Source organism: Frieseomelitta varia, unplaced genomic scaffold (genome assembly GCF_011392965.1).
Source record: "Frieseomelitta varia isolate USP_RPSP 00005682 unplaced genomic scaffold, Fvar_1.2 scaffold_146, whole genome shotgun sequence".
Lineage (NCBI taxonomy): Eukaryota > Metazoa > Arthropoda > Insecta > Hymenoptera > Apidae > Frieseomelitta > Frieseomelitta varia.
Genome location: NW_025109150.1, coordinates 637567 through 657477, shown reverse-complemented (window position 1 = coordinate 657477; position 19911 = coordinate 637567). Strand labels below are relative to the sequence as shown.

At 31.8% G+C, this 19911-nt stretch overlaps 6 protein-coding genes across 10 annotated transcripts in view; 2 read left to right on the top strand and 4 right to left on the bottom strand.

Annotated features, from left to right (window-relative positions):
- Positions 1-2274: 2274 nt before the first annotated feature.
- On the bottom strand, positions 2275-5007 carry LOC122533965 (E3 ubiquitin-protein ligase RMND5A). Its single transcript, XM_043664182.1, has 7 exons — positions 4808-5007; positions 4123-4406; positions 3903-4040; positions 3535-3833; positions 3350-3452; positions 3122-3276; positions 2275-3008 (listed from the first exon to the last, which is right to left on the bottom strand). The coding sequence occupies exons 1-7, from the start codon at positions 4941-4943 to the stop codon at positions 2945-2947; spliced, it is 1179 nt and encodes a 392-aa protein (XP_043520117.1). The 5' UTR covers positions 4944-5007; the 3' UTR covers positions 2275-2944.
- A 247-nt stretch (positions 5008-5254) lies between these two features.
- LOC122534013 (V-type proton ATPase subunit e 2-like) lies at positions 5255-6273 on the bottom strand. The gene is made up of 4 exons (XM_043664266.1): positions 6026-6273; positions 5853-5900; positions 5690-5777; positions 5255-5606 (listed from the first exon to the last, which is right to left on the bottom strand). Exons 1-4 carry the CDS (start codon positions 6121-6123, stop codon positions 5574-5576), a joined length of 267 nt encoding a protein of 88 aa, XP_043520201.1. The 5' UTR covers positions 6124-6273; the 3' UTR covers positions 5255-5573.
- Positions 6274-6537: 264 nt separating this feature from the next.
- On the bottom strand, positions 6538-15363 carry LOC122533925. Of its 2 annotated transcripts, XM_043664096.1 has the most exons (13): positions 10316-10357; positions 10007-10235; positions 9691-9900; positions 9443-9628; positions 9198-9371; positions 8994-9118; positions 8424-8926; positions 8136-8338; positions 7853-8054; positions 7565-7771; positions 7395-7490; positions 7029-7316; positions 6538-6949 (listed from the first exon to the last, which is right to left on the bottom strand). In XM_043664096.1, the coding sequence occupies exons 2-13, from the start codon at positions 10058-10060 to the stop codon at positions 6651-6653; spliced, it is 2547 nt and encodes an 848-aa protein (XP_043520031.1). In that variant the 5' UTR covers positions 10061-10235; positions 10316-10357; the 3' UTR covers positions 6538-6650. The 2 variants fall into 2 exon arrangements, with proteins under 2 accessions (XP_043520031.1, XP_043520040.1); XM_043664105.1 differs by lacking the exons at positions 10007-10235; positions 10316-10357 and adding an exon at positions 15261-15363.
- LOC122533971 (PRELI domain-containing protein 1, mitochondrial) lies at positions 11342-13449 on the top strand. 2 transcript variants are annotated; one of them, XM_043664195.1, is made up of 4 exons: positions 11342-11544; positions 11673-11886; positions 11977-12225; positions 12310-13449. In XM_043664195.1, exons 1-4 carry the CDS (start codon positions 11456-11458, stop codon positions 12463-12465), a joined length of 708 nt encoding a protein of 235 aa, XP_043520130.1. In that variant the 5' UTR covers positions 11342-11455; the 3' UTR covers positions 12466-13449. The 2 variants fall into 2 exon arrangements, with proteins under 2 accessions (XP_043520130.1, XP_043520139.1); XM_043664204.1 differs by having other exon boundaries at positions 11362-11548.
- On the top strand, positions 14002-15535 carry LOC122533999. Its single transcript, XM_043664243.1, has 5 exons — positions 14002-14156; positions 14239-14279; positions 14362-14562; positions 15048-15138; positions 15335-15535. The coding sequence occupies exons 1-5, from the start codon at positions 14132-14134 to the stop codon at positions 15388-15390; spliced, it is 414 nt and encodes a 137-aa protein (XP_043520178.1). The 5' UTR covers positions 14002-14131; the 3' UTR covers positions 15391-15535.
- The window catches only part of LOC122533935, an 8719-nt gene continuing 4135 nt past the window's right edge, over positions 15328-19911 (bottom strand). For 2 of the 3 annotated variants that reach the window (XM_043664127.1, XM_043664118.1), the window contains 8 exons: positions 19547-19635; positions 19019-19196; positions 18720-18942; positions 18333-18494; positions 18089-18243; positions 17329-17564; positions 16253-16484; positions 15328-15923 (listed from right to left, as the gene is read on the bottom strand). In XM_043664127.1, the coding sequence (XP_043520062.1) occupies positions 15667-15923; positions 16253-16484; positions 17329-17564; positions 18089-18243; positions 18333-18494; positions 18720-18942; positions 19019-19196; positions 19547-19635 (1532 nt within the window). In that variant the 3' untranslated portion in view covers positions 15328-15666. The remainder of the gene's footprint in view (positions 15924-16252; positions 16485-17328; positions 17565-18088; positions 18244-18332; positions 18495-18719; positions 18943-19018; positions 19197-19546; positions 19636-19911) is intronic. The other variant, XM_043664134.1, reaches the window with a different exon arrangement.

The window sequence follows — 19911 nt, the reverse complement described above, 5'->3', positions numbered from 1 at the left end:
TAATTCCACGTAGACAATATACCACCCCATAGATACATGTGCACGTACAGTATATATTAGTTATAGATAGAACATATCTATAGAAATAAATTATAAAACGTATATCGTTTATGTATATTGCTATAAAATATACTGTAGCTCGTTGATCATTGTACACTTGTTGTTTGATCGTGGAAAAACATGAGATTAATTGTTAATTGAAAACAAAAGCTAGAAGAAATATACGTGTCTTTAGATTCTAAGCTACTGTGAATGCGCACGGAAATTTACAAGAAAAAAAAGACAAAAAAAAAAAAGAAAGAAAGGAAAAAACGGATCGTGTCGTTGATTGTCATTGCTTATTAGTGAATCTCGAGCGCGAGATTGATACAATTGAATTTCGTGATACGTACATATTTTTCAATAAGAATACACGGAATAAATGTTATATTATATCTCTGTAGTAGTGTTGTAGAACGTTTGAACTCGTAATGTTGTTAAATCTGTATAATATGTATTATGTTAATATATAATACTGTATGTAGTAGAGGGGTTACGACAAGATGAAATATGTATGAAAAAGGCATTGAATTCGATGAAAGACATTGCTGGAATGTCGACTTCTCTCTCTCTATATATTTATATATATAATATATACATGTATGTATGTAGTTGGCGTAAGAGACAGCTTTCCTCCGCGAATTCGGTGAATTTTCGAGGTTGCGTTACGTTGTCACGCGAACGTCGACCTACTCCCGATAAGAAACGCGAGTCAATTCGATTTGCAAATTCATCGCGAACGTTTGTCACGATCGAGCGTATTTAAGGGGAAGAGAAGACAGAGTAGGGGCATCGTGTTCGCGGGCGTGGATCGAGATCACGAGCGATTTCCAGAACCGAATGTAACGAGCTAGAGGACTGCATGCGGAAAAAGAGCTATGAGAAACGACGAATTACCATCACTTGCATTACTATATACCGTTTATCAAATTATCTGTATCAATGTTACAATGGGATATATATTCTCGTTAAGGATTCTTTAAATTTCTGTAAATATAGAGAACGTACGTGTTGTATTTAAGGAACAATTATAACGGAATGTAGTTAACACTCGCGGAGTGTCAACGTTGTTAATCGACAACGATTTGCCAGCTTTTTAATTTCTACATTCTTTCTCCTAGATTATAATTTCACCGATACGAAGGATTTTGTCGCGCGACGGTTGCGAACCTCGAGCATGATATATAATTAATCCATCCGATGTGTTATTACATTTCTGCAACGCCGTTATTATCTTAGCGCTCTATGTCTCTCTCGAATGAATTGAAAAATGATTGCTGCTATTGCAAACAGACAATAAGCGATATCATGAAACGTAAGTTTCTTGGCACCACGAGATCGTGGAAACGAACGATCTTTTTCTATCGTTATTTAATCAAACTTTCTCTGATGATGAATTACGCGTTCCTGATCGATCCATTCAGGCTCGAAAGATTGTTGAATGCTGTTTGGAAGAGAGTTGAATTTAGACGGAACAAGAACGGAACAACAGACGTTTTACATATACCTAAGTGTGCATAATTTTATCTCCAACCAGCATTGCAGGCATATAAGTCACTAAAATAGGAATACATTTCCTTCCTCCTGTCATTGTAACGTATATACATATATGCATATATATTTAACCAGCTGGTATATGGGTCCGATTTTTAATCTGCCTGTGTAGTCGTCGAAAAAACAGCGAGACTCAAGAAGGAGAAAGGTACTTTTTATTCTTGGTAAGCGATGAAAATTGTATCGTGTGTGCGTATGTGTGTGTGTATTTGTGTGAAGTTGCCAAAGTCGAATTTGAAGTAGGTAAAAACAAAAGCATGTATTTACGAAAGGAAAATATTACGTACGGGAGGGAATTAGAACGCGCACGCGAATCGACTCTGAAAATCGTTCATCCAACGATATCCGAACGCGATGCTCCAAATATTTCGAATTTTAATCTTGTAAGATCGCTATAAACACGAGCTAACTTTATTTCAATGAAATCAGTGTTATTCGACGTTATTTGTCGTTGAAACGCATGATATATTTATGTGTATGTTGTTCAATAATATGTATTTAAATAAACGTGTTTAACGTGAAAAATTAGAAATGAATATTAACATTTCATAAATCCTCTGATTGTTAGATTAAATAATATATATATATATTTTTTTTTTTTTTGGTCATAGTGCATTGCACATTTCAATATATTATGATACGTGTGTGTGTGCGTGCGTGTATAATATATTCATACACATGTATACACAATATTTTATTTATTCTTTAGATGTCCAGGGTAGAAAAATATTTTGTTAGAGAACACGCATCAATAATCGACTATGCAATAATCTTCGACGGATGAGTCAGATTCTACGTTACAAACGAAAAGATTATAATATGGTTGCGTTAATACACACCGACTTTTTATGCAACTCACATATTATCTCATTAATAGCTATCATTACAAACAACTTTAATTGATAATTAACATTCAACAGCAGTATATACAAAAACATATTATTTAATATTATTATAATTATACTATTGCATTCGTGCATACCTATATTTACGGCATAAACATAAATAAATAAATATATGTATACAAACATATTATATATTTATTTATTTACATCTATATTTCATTTCTCAAATAATTACAATTGAATTAACACATTTTCACGCAACGTTGAATTAAAATAATGAAATAGTGTTAATCATCATCACTGAAATAATTATCAAAGATCTATCACTTTTTCATAGTAGAATGAGTTAATGTATCATTTTTACACTTCAATGACAAAATTAGAAATCAGTTTATTAAGCGAAATAATAAAAAATGATTACCAAATCGCGACATACGATGATTCGACCTAAGTATATGGATCTTCCCCGTTAACTTAAGCATTATATATTATTGTATCACAGTAATCTAAAAATATATAAGTCTAGCATCTTCTGGATTTTGTTCTACTGGGCAATATGGGCATTTTAATCTGAAAAACAAAATTCAATTTGTAGTTTATCAATCTTCCTTGGGTTTTGTTATCTTTTTCCTAAATGATTTTAATCTTCAATTTAATATTCGGCTTTTTATTAAAATACATACTTATTTGCATTTGTAAGTTTATTTAACGCATCTCTTGAAATAACGTGACCACAGACTAATTTCATTGGTGGATTATTCTCTGTACTTTGTTGCCTCAAGATTGGGCATGCGAAAACTGAATGATAACGACCGTCTTTGCCGAGATCTATTTCGATCTGTCAAAAAAAATATTGATTAAGTAATATTCTCTGTCATTTATCCTTCCTATTTACTATTTATTTTGCTTACAGGTAATTCGTCTTTTCCATTCCAAACAGTATTCACTTGTCTTTGTTGCATAACTTGTTTAATATTTAAAAGTGTTGGTAAAGCAGCGCACCCTGCGTTAATGCTAAAACATAACGTTATGAGTTTTTATCATGTATGTATTTATTTTTGTGTTTGATGACATAAAAAATGACGGGTAAACATACCATACAGATAAAGGACTATCTACGCTTAAACCAAATAACGTGCAAGCTTCTCTTGTGAATACGTCGTGAATATCTAACCATAATGTAGGATCCAATAAATGACTGTAAGGAGAAGATTGTATTCCATTTGGTAAATAAAGTAGTGTGCCCATTAAAGCTTGCACTTCTTTTCCGTATCGCCCGACATATTGCGTAAGATTTTGACGAGCATAAGTTATTGCTTCAGTTTGTTTGCTAGGTCCTTGTTGAATCAGTCTTATAAAATGTAACCTATGAAGCTTAAATTCGAGAGACGAATTCTACAAACAATGTTTAATGTCAGATACATTTGTACCAAAATGTTATTCGAGTAATGGTGATGTATATACTTGTGCTAAAAGTGCCTCCTTGTGTTTTTTGGCCCAGTCAAGTGCTGGTTCTAGATTTCTTTGCTTTAAACAATCCAGTATATAATTTAATTCTGTAAATGGCTCTTTTGTGTCTTCATCTGTTTTAATTCCAGCTTCCTATAACAACAGATCTATTATGTACATTTTTATTCTTATTTTAACAGTTTATTAGATTAAATACATTACATTATAGACTTACCACTGCTAATTCTGTTGCAATATCTAACATACCATGACGATAAAAATGTTGGCAAATAACTTGATTTAGAAGGTGTGATTTTTCTGGCCCTGAGAAAACATCTTCTCTACTAGTACTTGCAAAATCTGCAGTGAAATTTCTGTCAATTGCTTTTCCTACTTTTGAAACAGAACCATGTAGCTCTCTGTGTTCTGTGGTTAAACGATGTACAGTTTCACAAACTTTTTTCATTGCCTCTTTTAGTATTTGCACTTGTCCCGGTGTTAACTCATGATTAGCTGGTGCTAGTGAATAAAGAACTCAATTCTTTCAAATGAAACGTTGTTTTAATAGTGAGTACAAGATTAAAATCCATTAAAGTATTATGTGAATTAAAATTACGTAAAAAATTATTCAAAATTATTAAGAAATATTTTGAATAAAGAAAGATTCTAAATAACAGCTGTAAGATAAGAGAGGTTAGAATTTGATAGGGCAATACGACAAGAAAATGGATAACATAAATATCTTTCAGGTTAAGTTTCTCCAGATCTGTCTGCCGTAAAAAATTTAGAATCTTATAAACTTACTTCCATTTTTTTACATTTACTAACAATACTACAATTTCCAAAAGATGTAATTTTTTTTATTCATAGATTGTCAACGAATGATGACATTGTAAGTAGAAGGAAAGTTTTCAGTTTACCTTCTGCAAATTCCTTTTTCAAAGATTCAATATGATTTATTAGATCTTGCAGTACTGTCTCTGCATGTTCGTTTACTACTCCAAATTTTAATAAAATCTTGTCAACTTCCCGTTCAACGACATTACACGCCTCCATTGTTTTTCTTGGTACTATCGCGTCACTTGTCACTTTTGCTTTATGCACGAATCACACAAACAAGGGCGTACACTGTTATAACCTTTCGTATTCACATATAAGAATGTATATATGGGTGTACGTGCGCGCGTGCTTCTCACATAACACACAACACACACATTATTTTCATATGTGATATCGATTCTTTTATTTATTAATATAAAATGTGTAAAATTAATATCAATCTTGTATGAGAAGCTAAGGATCAAATAAAAAAAAGATAAAATAAAATGAAACAATGCATCTAATGAATAAATAATATTTGACAAAACTTTATTTAAACATGAATTGTTTTATTCTTATTGTATTGTTGTTATCATCACTATTATCACTGATACATAATATACACTATTCCTTTTACAATATGACATTACACTAAAACAATATTTTACATTAAATGAAAATATACAATTGTTATAAAATATATATTAATTCAATTTATCAGAATGTATGTTAATGCTTGATGCAATATTTCCAAGATATCCGATATTAACAAATATTTGAATTTGTTTTTCATTGTATTTCATTAGTCATACAACTTTTTGGAGACGATTTCATATACCTATAATAAATTCTTTATTGTCTCTATAATTATTCTACTGTTGAATCAAACTGGACTTGACTCTGTAACAAACACATTTGTTATAAGAGTAGTTTATAATAATTGTATAAGTAATGGTATTATTGCAATAAGAAAATATGATTACCCATTCTCGTGCCATCATAAGAATTGTAAATTTGGATAATTTTGGACCAATTAAAGGGTTCATTTGTGCCATGTAACAACATAACCAGCTGTAAAAACAAATAACAAGTTGTATGGTATTTAACAAATTTCATAAAATATTTTGACATTTATCTTCAACTTACAACAACCAACATGTAAATGCTGTCAATATAAGCATAACCTGAAGAATTCTGCAAGGAAAGAGGCAAGATTGTGGTTGTTAACTAAGCTAACTTTTTATGTTTTTCTTTAAATAAAAACAATAACACTTAGAATATTTGCACAGAATATTTTTCAATTGTGACAAAACACATACCCACGATTTGTACCTTTGGGAACAAAAATTGGTAAGACAATTCCTACTATTCCCCACAAAAATGTAAAAAATAAAATTGGTAATAATGACGCTCCCATTATCTTTGTAATAAATAATTTCTTTATATCTTTTAAAAATGGGTTGAACCCACCAAGTAATCACTTTACTACTGTAAATGTGAATCACGTGAATATCTCGATTTACTTCACACATACACTCGTTTTACAAACGAGAATTGCGAGATACGATAGATCGCGTGGACGATCTCGATATGACATATAGTTCGTGATTAAGTAACAATCGAGATTGACTAGTAATCGAAATTAAAAGGCGGGTTAATTCAAAAACATTTTCTTTTATTAATGAAAATTTTATAAATCTTAAAATTTATGAAAAACATTGAAATAGAACTTAGGTATAAGTAAAACTTATATCTATTTCTCTCTCTCTCTCTCTCTCTCTTTCTCTTTCTGTCTTTCTCATTCTCTTGTTCTGAAAGTATGGTGTTTAACAGAAATTACTTTAAGACATTATTTTAATAGCGAACCTTGTGTTTTTTAGTCTATATCTAAATTCAATGAAGATCAATATTCATTTATACCAACGTAATTCATAATGGCAATATTTAATCTCCAAATAATCGTTCTTGTGTTATCTTTGTATTTTTACTCAAACGTTGAGTATCGTCGTAAGTTTTCGGTATATCCACAATTGATGGTCCGTCACCTCCACCGATCGCAGAACATTGATCCATTTTACCAGTTGTAATTTCCGACTGCGTTTCGATGCATTCAACTAACGATTCTGTTAAACATCTAACAGACTTTTTATCTTCAGCGGTATCATGTTGCGTTTTCTCAACATGAGACTTCGATGAAGTTGCGGATAAATTTGTACAAGAAAACACAAATCTCTCAAAAATGCCTGGAAATTTTATTATGCCAACAATATTAAGGATTAATTAAACTAAAGATATTTTTGTATTCATGTACTACTACATTACCTGTTAAATTTATACTCTCCTCAGACAAACAAATATCATCATGAGAACTAATACTATCTCTGCTAAAAAGATGTTGCCTGATGCTAGTTAAATTGCGTGATTTTAACTTAGTGTCTGTTAAGGACCGATTAAGAGAGTCATTTCTGTTTGGTGTTTTATACATGACCGAACGTTCGGTACGCATTTCGCGTCCTATTTTAATATAGGGTATTAAACAGGATAAATTCAATTGTTTTCTAGAAACACTATTCGCAGTCTGTATAGATAGAGGCGATTTGCAACTGCTTACTAAAAAGATGTACCACAAGACGATAGTAAAACATATAGGAAAATTAATGGTATGTATTCGTACAATAATATTCTTACCTGTATAAGGAGTTCTTATATAGACTAAAGGTTTCTGATGACGATGATGATCGTTGAATAATCCATAAATCGTGGATGCAAATTTGTTACTTACATCTAACAGAGAAAAGAAATATATCGAAACACGCTGTATAATAATAAAATTAATAACTAGAAAGAGGCTAACGCACCGTGAATAGAGTCACCCTGTCCCTTACTATTTTTTCCGTAACTGGTATTCATCAACGTTGTATTATTCATAATAGCAACTAAAGCGGGATGTAATCGTTTTACTACATTTAAGATCAGTTCACATCGTTTTATCACTCGCAATTGCTGTGGTTCTGTAGCATTCTCTACTAACAGACTTTTCGAAGCAGCATCAGCCTCGAATATTGCTTCAAAATAATAAAAACATTTAATTTACAGAGTTTCATTTAATAAAAGATGAACTTAAACATTTCATAATAAATACTTACCGGCTTTTAATTCTCTAATCATCATTATTGTTTGTCTTTCAACAGCATCGCTTCCAATATCGTTTATGGTGATAGTGATTTGCCGGGAGAGCGATAAGGATCGAAGTACGACACTTTGTACTTGTGCTTGAGTAACTGGTTTCCTATTGTCAAGACAATTTGACATTACTGAAATACGATCCTGAAGATCGTCTAATACTACCTAAATGATAACAAATGGCATAAACATGTTTTCTTAAGTGTGTATTTTCAATACTATATGTGCATATCTATGATAGAATACCTGACAATAAGCACCCGAATCCATAACCAAATTAATTGTATCATGCAATTTATTGACTTCTAATTGCCATTGTCCAGTCAACAGCTTTACATTTGCTCGCATTTCTTTACTCTCTGGATGTAGGTAAAATGTAGTAATAGCAGAAATTAATTCGGTTTCCAAAGATTCAAGACTAGCCAAACAATTTCGTATTTGATTAATCCCTAGGATAATACAAAGTAAAACAATAATGAATAAGTACCCAAACACAGATGTGAATTTCGTATTAACTAATAGAACTTGACTTACGATTTTTATCTTTACAAGAGGCGATAGCAAATAATCCAATTTGCATGGATTTGTCTATAATTTGATCAAAATCTTCTATAGCATTGGATAAATCGTTTTTAGATCGCTTTTTAGCATTTAATGAATTGCCACAGATCGTAACAAGCTTTCTCAGAGCATGAAAGGGATCACTGAAAACTTCCATGACAAGATTCAATACTGACACATTAATTTTTCGTTCTAATCGATAAAGTGCGTCAGTCAAACTATTCATGAACAAATTATTCAGTGCTGTATCAGACGATTCGGACGTTAATTGGAATTTTAAATTCTCATATTCTGATATAATCGACTGACAAGTTCCAGTTATTGCTTTAAAATTGCAAGGCTTGCAAACTTGTGCAATTGCCATTGCATAAGAAAATACATCTTCTATTCTAAACCATAACTCTTTGCATTCTACTATTTGATCTTGTTGTGATTTATTTTGCATTTCCGATAAAATATCCAATACCAAGTCCATCCTAAATGTAAAATGTAAAATAAAATGTGAAGTAGTCTTTGAAAATTAAAATTAGTCAATTAGATTACCTGTAAACAAAATGATTTTCTTGTTCAAATGCTTCATCCTCAGGTAATGAATCTGATACATCCAATATTTCTATTATCATCTTCAAGCAAAAGCAGAGTCTTTCACAGACATATTTCTTGCAATTCTATGCGAATAAAAGCATAAGTGTCCTATTAGAGTAAGCTTGCTTGTGCTTTTAAAATGTAGAGATCATAAAACATTACATAGATTGATGCGTTTAGCCGGTGTTGCTCTTGTACTAATTGCACTAACAGTTTAAATGCCGCACACAATTGACACAAACACAGTATAATCTTTTCACCTAATGATTGACATACTAAGCTTTTTCTATATATTTGTAATGGCCGAAGCAATTCCAAAATGGAAGTGCCCAATTCCTGGTAATATAATATGATTAGGATAATTGTAAAGAATAATACAGAATGTTATGTACTTGTATCTTTTATACCTTAATATTCTGAAAATGTTCAATTTCATTGGCTTGACCCATTTCCCTGATGTAATCTAAGCAATCAGTCAATCTTTGTTTCAATGGCAAACATTCCAATTTTTCTAGAGTTTCAAGAGCTAACTTGAATTTATCTAATACAGTGGACAAAACTTGATCTGCCATTTGCTTGTCTACACTTTCAATCTGGAAAGAAATTTTTTTAGAATAGTTGACAATGAATCAGTGTGTATTCTATTTCAACATACAGATTCATCCATATATTGCAGTGTACAAAATTCTTTTACGATATTAGTGATCTTTGATTCCATTTCTTCATAATCACTAATTTCTTCTTTTGACAGGGTATCAAATTTTTCTCCTAAATATACCAAGTGTTCGAAAAGTGCCAAATTCCTTGATGTAGACTTATTTGCAGTAAGAGGGTTAGTATTTATCAGTTCTTTTAATTTATTTACCTAAAATATAGAATATGTTACAACTTTGTTACTTTTTAAGAAACTGAACAATATAGAAAACAATAGAGCTATATTTCTGCTACTTGTTCTGCTATATTTCTCTTACTTGTTCTTCTATGGGTATTAATATCCCTTTAATTTGCTTTGTCTTTATAGGCATTTTTGAACTTTTTGTTTCTTACACAATCAATGATGATCGGCCTGACCTCGTATCTCCAAGTTGTTTGTAAACAACATGAAAATAGTAATCAATTGATTTTTAATTTTACAGCATAACAATAGAAATCGGTAATCCGTTGGTCTTTCAAATTGTTACGGTCCTACCACATTTCATACTGAAAAATAGTACGCGATACATACGTTTAAATTCCCTTTATTAGTAGAGTAATAAGTTTTTAAATGAAATAATTTCTACCTTTAAATATGCTTATTTCTATAGAAATTCTATTTTTCTGAAATTAAACAAACAATTAGTTTGTTTGTTCGTTTATTTTAAGTTGTCTATACTGATCTACAGTGTGTATATGTGTACATTTGCACGTGTGTGAACATATATGGATCATAAAAAACACAGTATCGACAGTGGAATAAGTCGTGTTTTGCTAGTTACATGACTCAATGAACTTACAATTTGATATGAAAGAAATATAATTTATTAGCATTGTAAGTAATATAACTATGTTATGAATTTTGCGTTAGTTCTTTTGTACGAATATCAATATAGCTGTAGAAGAAAAAGCGATGTGTGTCCAATAAAGTTTCAAATGAAAGTACATTCTTTGTCGGAATGGATTGATTTTTCTGGTATACCTTTGTAACTCTTCAATCAAATTTTAGTGATTAACATATATTTATAACTTTTGTGATATTTTGGATATATTGCAAATCTTAATCAATGCAACTTAAGTGATAATAGATAATTCAAGTGCATAAAGCGGCTGGTGATTTTCAAATATAAATAGGGGTTATGTAATTTCATTTTCGTTTGACCGGATGATTTTTAATGTAAAATTAATAAAATTATATAAATGTGCGGAAACATTGGGAAATTATCTTTTGCTTTTAAACTCGTTTTTGATTTTTATATGTACAATATTGATTGACTTTTATAATACGTGTGTGAATATTCATTAATGGATTCATCATGGATTAATATCATTGCATAAGCGTTGAATTTCTTTTCATTCGCAAGATATTTTATTATTATTTTGTGTATATTTTAGTAAGTCGTTATGTTAATTTGAGTAACTGAGAAAGTTCATTTAAGTATATTAATGTTTTTTTCATACTTTTTAGATTTTCTTTTCTTCATTCCTTTTTATACTATTATTTTTTATGTTATTTTAAAATTGTATAATTATTTTAATTTAATAAGATGTCTCAGGTGTACATATACATGTAATGTTTGGTTTCAGATTAAAGAATTAAAAATTAAGAAATTAAGAAATTAAAGTTAAAATTAAAAATTATTGATATATGATTGAGTTTGCATTTTGCAAAGATATTTTTTGGATGTAATTTTCTTTAGACAATATAAATTAGATTGGTCAACAAGATGAAGTACTATGAGAATAGTACAGTTTTTCAGTTTAACTGGAATCAAGTAGCTCATGCATTTTGGCAGAGATATCCAAACCCCAACAGGCAGGTATCAGATTTATAATTATGAATTATATAAACTTATATTATTTTTTTATCAATATATAAACTTATATTATTTTTTTACCAATAAATATTTGTAAATTAATGAATGGTTCAAATTATTTTCTTAGTACCCATGTTCTTACGGAAGATACTGTATCAAGAAAGGTTAAAAATGGCATATTACATACTACAAGACTTCTGACAAAAACTAACAGAGTACCAAAGTGGGGAGAGAGATTTATTAGTAAAAACGTTATAAAAATTATTGAAGAGAGCACAGTGGATCCCAAAACAAAAACTTTGACAACATACACAAGAAATTTAGGTTACACTAAAGTTATGGTAATTTATTTTTGTTTATAGCCATAGTATGCGTAGTAAAGTTGTTGGGGATATTGTATTGCAACTACTTATAGTTTTCTGTTTTTATAGAGCATTGTGGAGAAAGTTGTTTATAAGGTATATGAAGAAAATCCTAATTGGACAGTTGCAAAAAGATCAGCCTGGATCGATAGTCAAGTATTTGGATTTAGTAGAGCTATTCAAGCATTTGGATTGGATAGATTTAAAAAGAATTGTACTTTGATGTATAATGGGTTCAACTATGTTTTAGCACACATGTTTCCACATACAGCACAATATATGAATCCATCACTTTCTCAAATGGGTTTTGCTCATCTAGTAAGAGCAATGTGTATAATAAATAATCTAAATGTCGAAAGGAAAAAAATGTATATTTGTATATTTCTTTGTTCTTTTTTTTAGATTGATGAAGGAATAAAAACTAGTCTCGCAGAAGACTTTCAATATTCGTTACAAGGTAAAGCGGAGAAAGTAAAGGATGCTGCTAAAAAGGCAACAGATTTAGCAAAGAAAAGAGCCGGAACGATTTATGCTGCGTACCAACCTGAACAGTCATAAATCGAACGACATTACTAATGTGAACAATAATCTAAAGTATATTTGGTGATTAGAAACAATGAAAGTCAAAAAAACAGTTTCAAAATAAATCGGAAGATAATTCCTGCAAATCGACCGAGTGATGAACAGGATGAAATCTTTAATAATTATTCAGCATCGTCTAAATTCATTTTCATATTTGATCAAATAAGATTCATTGTTGATGAAGTACCAGAGGCGAAAGAAATTTTTATTTAAACAATTTTAGTGCGATGGTTCCATGTGATATTTTATCACGTTGTCATTCCTGTGAACTGCCAGTTCATATTTGATTTTTAAGATTTATATACGACATTTTTGTGTTAGCAATTATTGACGATGCTAAATGGTGCGAACATGGCAATATTATAGTGCGGGTGTATCATTAAATTTAAAGCGAATAAGGTTGAGATCAGAAAATAAAAAAATTGTGAATATATGTTTTCTTTTGATAATGATTAATTGTTGTTAAGAACGATACTAACAATAGAAAATGGAACAAAAAATGCATATGATTTTGTAACATACATGTTAATATAGTATTCATAAGGAAAATTAAACGAGGGTTCGAATGAATGCATTCGTTTTAATAAGAATTAAAGCTAATCTCCTTAAACGAGATTGGTGATAGAAAAGAAAGTTAGGAATTGCAAGTAGCACGTTGTAGTAACAACGCCTTTGTGTTGTACTTAAGTATTGAGCATTTTTTTACTGATATGATTCATTTTTCATCAGTTCTATACTGATGTCTGATGTCTTTCGTATATGTAAAATTGCAATTAAAATATCCCGGTATATGAATATTACATATAATAAAAGAAATGATGTAAATTACAGATTATATCATGTTTATGTTAAAAGAAATTTTAATATAATATTTAGTCGACATTGTATTTCATGCAAATATTATGTAGACAAATTGTACATTATTAGTATGTACAAATAAACTGTTACCTTATTATAATATATTATTATAATATACTTATTATTATAATATTATTATAATATACTTATTACTTTATTATAGTATATTATTATTATAGTATACTTATTATTATAACGCGTAATTTTATTTTATTTTTTTTATTTTTGGATTATTGATTTACATTGGAAATCAGGAATAATACCAGTGATTGAAACGAATTTTTTGACAATAATAAATATATCTCATGAAAAATGGAATTTCCAGACGTGGCGATCTAATTGTGCATGATACTTATATAAACATTTAAAAATGTGAATGTGTCATTTATTTTTGCTCCGCTTAAGAGGACTAGATACGAATTGATAATTTGATGTAGGAAAAATTGGCTTTTCTTACTGTTTATTTATTCCACTTTTAAAAACGTTGAAAAAAAAAAAAAAAACTGACAGAACAGGAAAATCCAGTATTTCTGCAGTACTTAGTTCGCGCGAGGAGTTTTAAGTGTAATCATTGATTCTTTCTGGTTGGCTGATAATAATGATGTGGTCATCGTTCGCCAATCTCTTGACTCACAATCAGCTATAAAAGTACGAGGACGACTTTAGTAAGTTTCAGTAAACCCGCGATCTCGTGCATGAGCACAAATTGCAGGGAGACAGAGGAAAGAAGAGGAAAATTAGAGAAGTAGAAATTTACGAAATAGAAAAGGAGTGACTAATCGAAATGTGGCAATTTTGGCTACTGTTAAGTAAGTATTTTTCGCAAAATAAATGCACCGTAGAGATTTGTATCAATTTGTCATTCTGATAATTGAAATGTATGTTGCGTAGCTATTGTATCGTGCAGTGGAGAAGCGATCGCCTTTCCACAGGTAAGAGAAGTTTTATTGTTTTATCGTTGAAACGTTTTGTTCGATTTGATCAGTTAATTAATTGCGATTGGTTTGTATGAAGAATGACGGGCTGGCTGGTAACAACGTTGAAATTCAGACGACCCGCGAGACGTTCGTGGTGGATGGATTCGTTTTCGATGGACCGGCAAACAGACCGGGAGGTTCCACAACCCGTATTGATTCTGCAACAGTTACGACAATCGCGACAACAACGGCTGCACCGAACGACTCTCAGTACAACCAGTGTGTAACAAGGTGTCCGGTGAGTCATGAAAATTCTCGATTTCGATCTTTCTCTCCCTTTCTCTCCTTCATTGTAGAAAAATTGTTAAAAAATGATCGAAGATCTCGGCTATTTTTTATTATCATACCGATTTTGTGTATCTTTTAAATGACGTATCATCCTCGAGTTTGATTGGGATTTCTCATAAATGTTAAATATTCTGATTTACGTCCAAACAATGCAGAAAGATATTTCCCTCAGTTAAAATGTCCTCTCTAGAGTCTTTCTATTTTTTTTTTTTTTGAGATTCTCGTGCCTGTCTTTTAAAAAAATTTATACTGCACAGGTTGTTACCAAGATCCTCAATCTCATCTTGTATCAAAATGATAGACAAAACATTTTAATACGCGGTTAATGATTATGAACAGTGCTGCGTTTATCTTCGATTGAATTGAAGAAAAGTGAACATTTATACGAAAATAAAGTGCGATTTGTATGAGATGAGAAGATGGTAAAATTTTCAGGCAACTCCTGAATATAATCCAGTGTGTGGCTCGGACAACGTTGAGTACGACAATCCAGGTCGATTAAACTGTGCCTCGGCATGTGGAAGAGGTGAGGAATAATCGGCATATATCAACACCCATATGTTATTTCTTATTAAATTGCGAAAGTTTTTATTACGTATAGATCTGTTTTAAAATGTTTCAAATTAATAAGTATCCTGCGATACTTACGAACGCGTAAGTTTCCATCTCGTTCCTTGACCAATGACAATTCTATTACTCTTTGTTTTGTTCTCTGTTTACAGATGTCACGTTGAAGTATGTTGGGCGTTGCATGACTTCGAAAATAAGAGGAAGATAATGCTTAATGACGGCGTAATACCGATTGAGAATATTGATACGCGAATCGCGGATTCGATTCACACGAGAAGACTGGTTTACTACGTAGTTATGTAATTGTCTGTTCGTCGTTGCTTCGGTTTTAATACAAGTTTCATGGAAAATAATCACTTTTTTTGTTCTTGAGTCTCACGTCCTTTCCTTCCATCCGTTGAATCACGATCATCGTTAAGAAACCGATTAACATGAAAAAAAAAAAAGAGAAATATAGCTATACGAATAATGCAATTAGATTGAGTCAGTCACGAGATGAGGTGGAAGGATTGTGATCGGCCCATCTAACTCTTCGCTCAATATCAAAGTTTCCTCCGTGAATACCATAGAGATGCCTGGCCAGGATACTCGCTCTCTCTTCTTCCGCACGTATAGCTGTTCGCCTGTATTGCGCCACGGTCAATAAACAGCCAACGATAAGTGCTATTTGAATGATCAACAGGAAAATCAGCAGACTCAAGGCGAGATTCGCGTCGATACAGAACAACGTGTCCTCGGGGTCTACGGAGAAGAAAAACATCGTACAATACAGAAAGAGAGAAAAGGAACATCCAAATTTGCAATCAGCAGCAAGATGATCCACGAATATTTATACATTTAACAATTTCACAAAGCGTATTTAAAAAAAAAATTTCCATTGGTTTCGATACGAAGTATTTAAAAAGAATTTTTCTTTTTCATTTTAACGATTAGATATGTTGTTACTATACTTGCAAGAAAAAGTATTCGAGTATCATAGATCGTAGATCACTAGATTATTAAATCAGTGAGATATATTTGTGTTAATGTTTGAATAATGATGTATAATGTCAATTTATGTCAATACTTACTTTCTTTCGTGATCAAAACAGTATCGGGGGACGAGTTCTCCCTCGAAGACAGACGATCAGCCGAAGAGGCGACGGAACTTTGCACAATTATGGAGAATTCTAGCGGTAACTCTTCTGGTATTTCATTTCCAAACATTCGCGTTGTTTTTGTGTCATAGCTCGGTGGCGTGATCCAAGTTTCGCTGGCTCGTTTCTTTTTTCCATAAGAAAGTTTATTACCATTGCAGATTGTCTATAATGCATAATGCATGATGGATTGATCTTTGAGGTAATCGTGACTGTACACTACTGCTCAAAAATATTCGTATACTTATGAACGATAGTGTAATAGCCGATCATAGGTATCAGAAAATTTTATATGATATTTATTACAAGTCAAATTATTATTACACCTTGTTACTTTTATTTTCTGCATGTAATGAAAAGCATTATTGAACCAACAATAATAAAAAAAATTGTCGATAATTTAAACTGTTTCGTTAACAAAAATTATATAACAATCCATCTTGTTTTTCTCTCTTGTTTTGATCTCATTTTAAATATAGAGCCTCCATAGACAGGTCTCACTCCGTTTCTTTTGAAGATGATTTTGCATCATACGACAGATGAAGTGTAAAAGTTCAAGTATCCTTAAAAACGAAAAGTTTCTATCGCGACTAGACTCATGATTATTTTTCAGAAATAAATTCTTCTCTTTACAGAAGAGAATTTGCTGTACGATTCTTTTTAATCATTTTACTGAATTTTCAATATCATGGTTAAACGACAAATTGAAGAAACTATAACGTTTCGCCATCTAAACCTAAAATTCCAAAGTTCAAAGTACAGACGATTTTAAATGAATCGTTATATGATTTCTTTTCTTATAAAGTTGTAACAGTTTGAATTTGAATAGTTTTCTATTGTCATTGATTATGCTTTTCATTATACGTGTTTTATGCTGTAAAATAAAATTTCTTAGAATTTCCCAATAATTGTAATATAACGGGTGTCTTCATCTTATGCTGACAATCGACAGTATACATGATCGAAGGATAAAATCGAGATGATGAAACGTGAGCATGTGTCTAACTCACCGGCATGCACTTGTCTAAACAGAATCGAACGATCACGTTGAAACGGACTAGCTGACTATCGGGAAATTTGAAAGCTGTGAAGGTTGCAATTAGGGAACGGCCATCGGCTGGATCCTTCGAGAGAACCGGGAACATGGCTGGATTGACTGGACATCCAAGTTCGTCCAACAGCTGAAGAGTGGCATTGCCAGAAGCGCTACTTGCTACGAGATGTCCGGCAGCGATGTCATAAAGACCTACAATGGAAAATTATCAACGAAAATTATACTTTTTCTTTCGGGTTAGAAAGTGTTCAGCTTCCTATAATTTTGCTTGTTTCGTGGGTGCAATGGTGCATTTAAAAATAGAGATATTTCCTAAAATATGAATTTTAGTGGACTTTTGTTTCATTTGATCATTGACCATTTCGAATATTCTGAATAAGAAAATATCAGAGTGTTTGTGTCTGAAGATAATTAATTAAAAGGATTTTGCCAATTTCGCGAAAACTAAGAAGAGTTTTTTTTTTATCTTTCTATTTTGTAGAAAAAAGTATTCTTTATCTAAAGGAAAGAATCTGTAAATTTAGAACATCTTGTGTCAAGACAAACATTGTTCTCTTTACGTAAGAAATTTTTTTATTGTACACTTAAAATAATGAGAAAGAAAGCAACATATATCCCATTCGTCCTTGCTTACAAGATATATTGATTTTGTATTTGTTATTTACGAAATGTATGTCAGAAAAGAATGACGAAGAAGTTCAGCGCAGAAATATTACCATTTGCTGGACTCAGTTGAATTTTTAGAATGAGCTTCTGTCCCAAATGCGTGACCATAGTCTGTCCCAAGTTCTCGTCCAGTATCCTCATGGTGACTGTCGGCACTTGCGAGGACGTGTTGACGATCGTTGACGAGATCGGCGGTACTCCTGCGCTAAATAATACAGGGAACAGAAGATGGCGTATCGTGAATTTCGCGCGCTCGGTGAAAGGAGACGAAAAAACAAAGAATGGTTCTCTCACTTTGGATCGAGGAAACTGAAACTGGAATGGACGGTGATGTTTTCCGGTTGCGGAGGTGTTTCATTGCTCAACGAACATCCGACTTTGACTGACTGGTCGCCCAGTCTTTGAACAATCGGATTGAATTGTATGACAATCGTTGCCCAAACCAGTGGCCGTGATCTACGATATAATAATATTTTTGTTATTTTCTTTTTCATTATATGGAAAATGACAAAGGTAGTTAAACGCATTGGTCTTTGTTGGAAAATTAATAGGGACTGATTATACAAGCAGTTGTACTAATCGATCCTTTGAAATTGTTAAACGTGAATGCTTAAAATGTAATTTTTAACTCCTCATTGATTTAAATGTCGAGGCGTATCGTTATCGCTCGCAATATCTTACCGATTTCGATTGTCGACAGAAAAAGCAGGGTTCAAGCCGCAACGAAGTGTTCCCTCCTGAACTTTATCCGCTGACGGAATGGGCAACGTCAATATCGTCCGATTACTTCCCGTACCTTGTACACCGCAGCTATCAGCGTGTCCATTCGAGTATATTCGGCCGAAGAACGCGTCGTTCGTTCTCAACTCGATCGTCATCGTCGAAACGTTGCATCGCACCCTCACTAACCATCAGAAACATTAAAACTGCGAAATCGTCGAACGCAGGTAAAAAAGAAAAGAAAGAAAAAGAAAACATACAATCTAAACATGGTTCTCGTTCTTTGTAGACCACGTTCGCTGTGTCGATCAACGAGCTGACACCGAGGCTGGTGGTGTCTTCCGAATGCAATAGACAGACTCCATCACCCGACGAATTGTCAAACGTGTATCCTCGACAGATGAAACCATCCACGCTCGAGTCGCATCTTCTCTTGCACTGTACAGAATTAAGACGAAACGAAAGTAATATGAATATTATTTTTTGATTTGATATTTAATTAACGTTAAAAATAATCGACTGAAAGTAGGGGGAAAGAGACCAACGTTTTTTTTTTTTTTTTTTGATAATTATGATATTGAATCTTTGAATTGTTCACTAGTAAATTATTTGTAAATTTAATTTACTGAAGGATAAAAATAATGGCAGCGTCTCTTGAGAAAGTGATTTAACGATCTTTAAAGTTAAGAACGATAAATTAGGAATAACTTATGGCGCTAATTGTTATGAACTATATATATATATATATATATATATATATATATATATATATAAGACAGTAAAATTACCTGCTTTTCATCAAAGCTCATCAAAACGACGTCAGAGTAAGGTAACGAAGCATTTTGGAATTCCACGTAGGAACAATATTCACGATTGGCTGTAACACGGCAGAATTTCTTCATCTTCTTCAATTCGACTATCACTGACGACTAGACTACGGATTTTCGTTCATTTTAAAGTGCAGAATTACACAGAATATTCAAAATACAATGCTTCCTATGATATTTAATACATATGAAAATTCTCTGTTGAGCTTCCAAGTTTCACAATTTTATCCTCAAGAGCGTGAATTATTTATAAAATATAAAATATAAAATATAAAATATAAAATATAAAATATAAAATATAAAATATAAAATATAAAATATAAAAT

What these genes read in the sequence shown, in the direction of transcription:
- LOC122533965 (XM_043664182.1), bottom strand. Translation starts at nt 4,943, where the DNA reads ATGGAGGCGTGTAATGTCGTTGAACGGGAAGTTGACAAGATTTTATTA. An exon ending in GATAGTCCTTTATCTGTATG is followed by an intron (nt 3,453 to 3,534) that starts GTATGTTTACCC and finishes GTTATGTTTTAG; the next exon opens with CATTAACGCAGGGTGCGCTG. An exon ending in ATGGAAAAGACGAATTACCT is followed by an intron (nt 3,277 to 3,349) that starts GTAAGCAAAATA and finishes TTTTTTTGACAG; the next exon opens with ATCGAAATAGATCTCGGCAA.
- LOC122534013 (XM_043664266.1), bottom strand. Translation starts at nt 6,123, where the DNA reads ATGGGAGCGTCATTATTACCAATTTTATTTTTTACATTTTTGTGGGGA. An exon ending in CCCAAAGGTACAAATCGTGG is followed by an intron (nt 5,901 to 6,025) that starts GTATGTGTTTTG and finishes CTTTCCTTGCAG; the next exon opens with AATTCTTCAGGTTATGCTTA. An exon ending in TTATGATGGCACGAGAATGG is followed by an intron (nt 5,607 to 5,689) that starts GTAATCATATTT and finishes TGTTTGTTACAG; the next exon opens with AGTCAAGTCCAGTTTGATTC.
- LOC122533925 (XM_043664096.1), bottom strand. Translation starts at nt 10,060, where the DNA reads ATGCCTATAAAGACAAAGCAAATTAAAGGGATATTAATACCCATAGAA. An exon ending in TAATACCCATAGAAGAACAA is followed by an intron (nt 9,901 to 10,006) that starts GTAAGAGAAATA and finishes TCTATATTTTAG; the next exon opens with GTAAATAAATTAAAAGAACT. An exon ending in TGCAATATATGGATGAATCT is followed by an intron (nt 9,629 to 9,690) that starts GTATGTTGAAAT and finishes ATTTCTTTCCAG; the next exon opens with ATTGAAAGTGTAGACAAGCA.
- LOC122533971 (XM_043664195.1), top strand. Translation starts at nt 11,456, where the DNA reads ATGAAGTACTATGAGAATAGTACAGTTTTTCAGTTTAACTGGAATCAA. An exon ending in AGATATCCAAACCCCAACAG is followed by an intron (nt 11,545 to 11,672) that starts GCAGGTATCAGA and finishes TTATTTTCTTAG; the next exon opens with TACCCATGTTCTTACGGAAG. An exon ending in TAGGTTACACTAAAGTTATG is followed by an intron (nt 11,887 to 11,976) that starts GTAATTTATTTT and finishes CTGTTTTTATAG; the next exon opens with AGCATTGTGGAGAAAGTTGT.
- LOC122533999 (XM_043664243.1), top strand. Translation starts at nt 14,132, where the DNA reads ATGTGGCAATTTTGGCTACTGTTAA. An exon ending in GCAATTTTGGCTACTGTTAA is followed by an intron (nt 14,157 to 14,238) that starts GTAAGTATTTTT and finishes TATGTTGCGTAG; the next exon opens with CTATTGTATCGTGCAGTGGA. An exon ending in AAGCGATCGCCTTTCCACAG is followed by an intron (nt 14,280 to 14,361) that starts GTAAGAGAAGTT and finishes GTTTGTATGAAG; the next exon opens with AATGACGGGCTGGCTGGTAA.